We start from the raw sequence: 1,516 nt of genomic DNA, 5'->3' as shown, positions 1-1,516 counted from the left end.
CTTTTGGCAGGAGGTCTCAGTGGTGGCAGCAGCTGTAGAAGTAGGATCCACTCCTCTGGCCCAGATCAACGCCCTTCTCCTCTGGAAGAGAGCAGGAGTGGGCAGGCTGTCGGCACGGCCGCACCTCCGTGGAGCCCAGTATCTGCTGGTCCCAGGATTGCGCCCTGGCGGGTTCCTCGGGGAGGGGTTTGGTGCCCCCCCAGAGGCTCATGGGCACAGCATGGCCCAGGGCTGGAGGCGCAGCCGAGCCGAGCAAGCAGGCCTGGTGCGGAGCTGACAGCTCCTGGCTGCCCATTTGCCAAAGGCCAACCTGCAGCCCAGTGGGGGTGGATGTGCCATGCTCGGCCTGGCTGGGACACGCACGGAGATGCTGCAGTGGGACCAGGAACACCCCCAGCACAGACCTGCAGCAGCCCCAGGGAGGGTGAGGGCGAGGGAGGGCCCTTGCCAGACCCCACAGCACCCGTCCTCCACACCCTCCCCAGGTGCTTGTGCATCTTCCGGCACAGAAGAGGGTACTTAGGGTGGGATGGGTCCTGCCCGCTCACCTGTCATCACCTGGAAGGCAGTCAAGTGGACGTAGTCCTCAGCCACCTTCTGGAACAGCTCATCTGGGGGAGAGGAGGCAGGGTGGGTGCGGGCCCCCCCACCAGGCAGAGCACCCCCAGTCCTGCTCAGGCAGGGACATGGCAGCAGCGAGGAGGATACTCACCCACACTCTGGCCTGTCTTACTGGAGGTCTCAAACAGCTCTGCCTTGATCTCTGAAACAAAGTCCCAGGTCAGTGCCCACTGCGGGTGCAGGATGTGCCCCTGCGAGCTCGTTCCCCCCCACCCCCACATCACCCCTCGGGCACAGCTGCAGGCTGGCGGGGGCCCTGTGCAGGGCTCTGTGCTCCTGTCCCCTTGGCCCAGCTGGCCCCATGCCGGCCCTGTGTCAGGACATGCTGTGCCCAGGGAGATCCCTGGCAGAGTCAGGGCTTCACCACATGGGGATCCTCGACGGCTGGACACCAGATCTGCTGCGGATCAGGGGCAGAGCCCCTCACACCCCACAGGCACATGCAGATGCAGTAGCTCCATATTCCCCCAGCCCCCCACCCAAAGTCCAGGAAGGGCCAGCACTGCCCGTCTGTGAGTGCCCAGGCTGTGCCGTGCCTGGCCGTACCATCAGCGTAGTCCTGCACGTCGTGGAAGTCGACTCCCCGCTTCCTCCTGTCCTCCTCCAGCAGATCGCTCTTGGTGCCACACAGGTAGATCCGGCAGCCCTGCGGCAGGCAGAGGGGTGGGAGGGACATGCCCATGGGCCCAGCGCTGCCACCGGTTCCCCTTCCCCTCCGGCAAGGCTCTGCAGTCCCGCAATACCCCGAGCCCAGCCGTACCTCCTCGCAGTTCTGCAACTCGTTCACCCAGAACTTGGCTCGCTGGAAACTGCTGCTGTCAGTGAGATCTGGGGGAGAGTGGTCAGCGTCAGCCCCCTCCCTCCTGGACCCAGCACCTGACCCACGGACACCGGC

At 65.4% G+C, this 1,516-nt stretch overlaps 1 protein-coding gene across 1 annotated transcript in view; it reads right to left on the bottom strand.

The window, feature by feature from the left end:
- RAB24 (RAB24, member RAS oncogene family) overlaps window positions 1-1,516 on the bottom strand; it is a gene marked incomplete at its 5' end in the record, with an annotated part of 1,828 nt that continues 312 nt past the window's right edge. The window contains 5 exons of the mRNA XM_010184798.1: window positions 1-81; window positions 549-611; window positions 713-763; window positions 1,168-1,267; window positions 1,382-1,497. Of these exons, the coding sequence (XP_010183100.1) occupies window positions 17-81; window positions 549-611; window positions 713-763; window positions 1,168-1,267; window positions 1,382-1,497 (395 nt within the window). The remainder of the gene's footprint in view (window positions 82-548; window positions 612-712; window positions 764-1,167; window positions 1,268-1,381; window positions 1,498-1,516) is intronic.

This window comes from Mesitornis unicolor, unplaced genomic scaffold (genome assembly GCF_000695765.1).
Source record: "Mesitornis unicolor isolate BGI_N332 unplaced genomic scaffold, ASM69576v1 scaffold27855, whole genome shotgun sequence".
In the NCBI taxonomy this organism is placed as follows: Eukaryota; Metazoa; Chordata; class Aves; order Mesitornithiformes; family Mesitornithidae; genus Mesitornis; species Mesitornis unicolor.
This window is presented reverse-complemented; position numbering and strand designations above follow the sequence as displayed.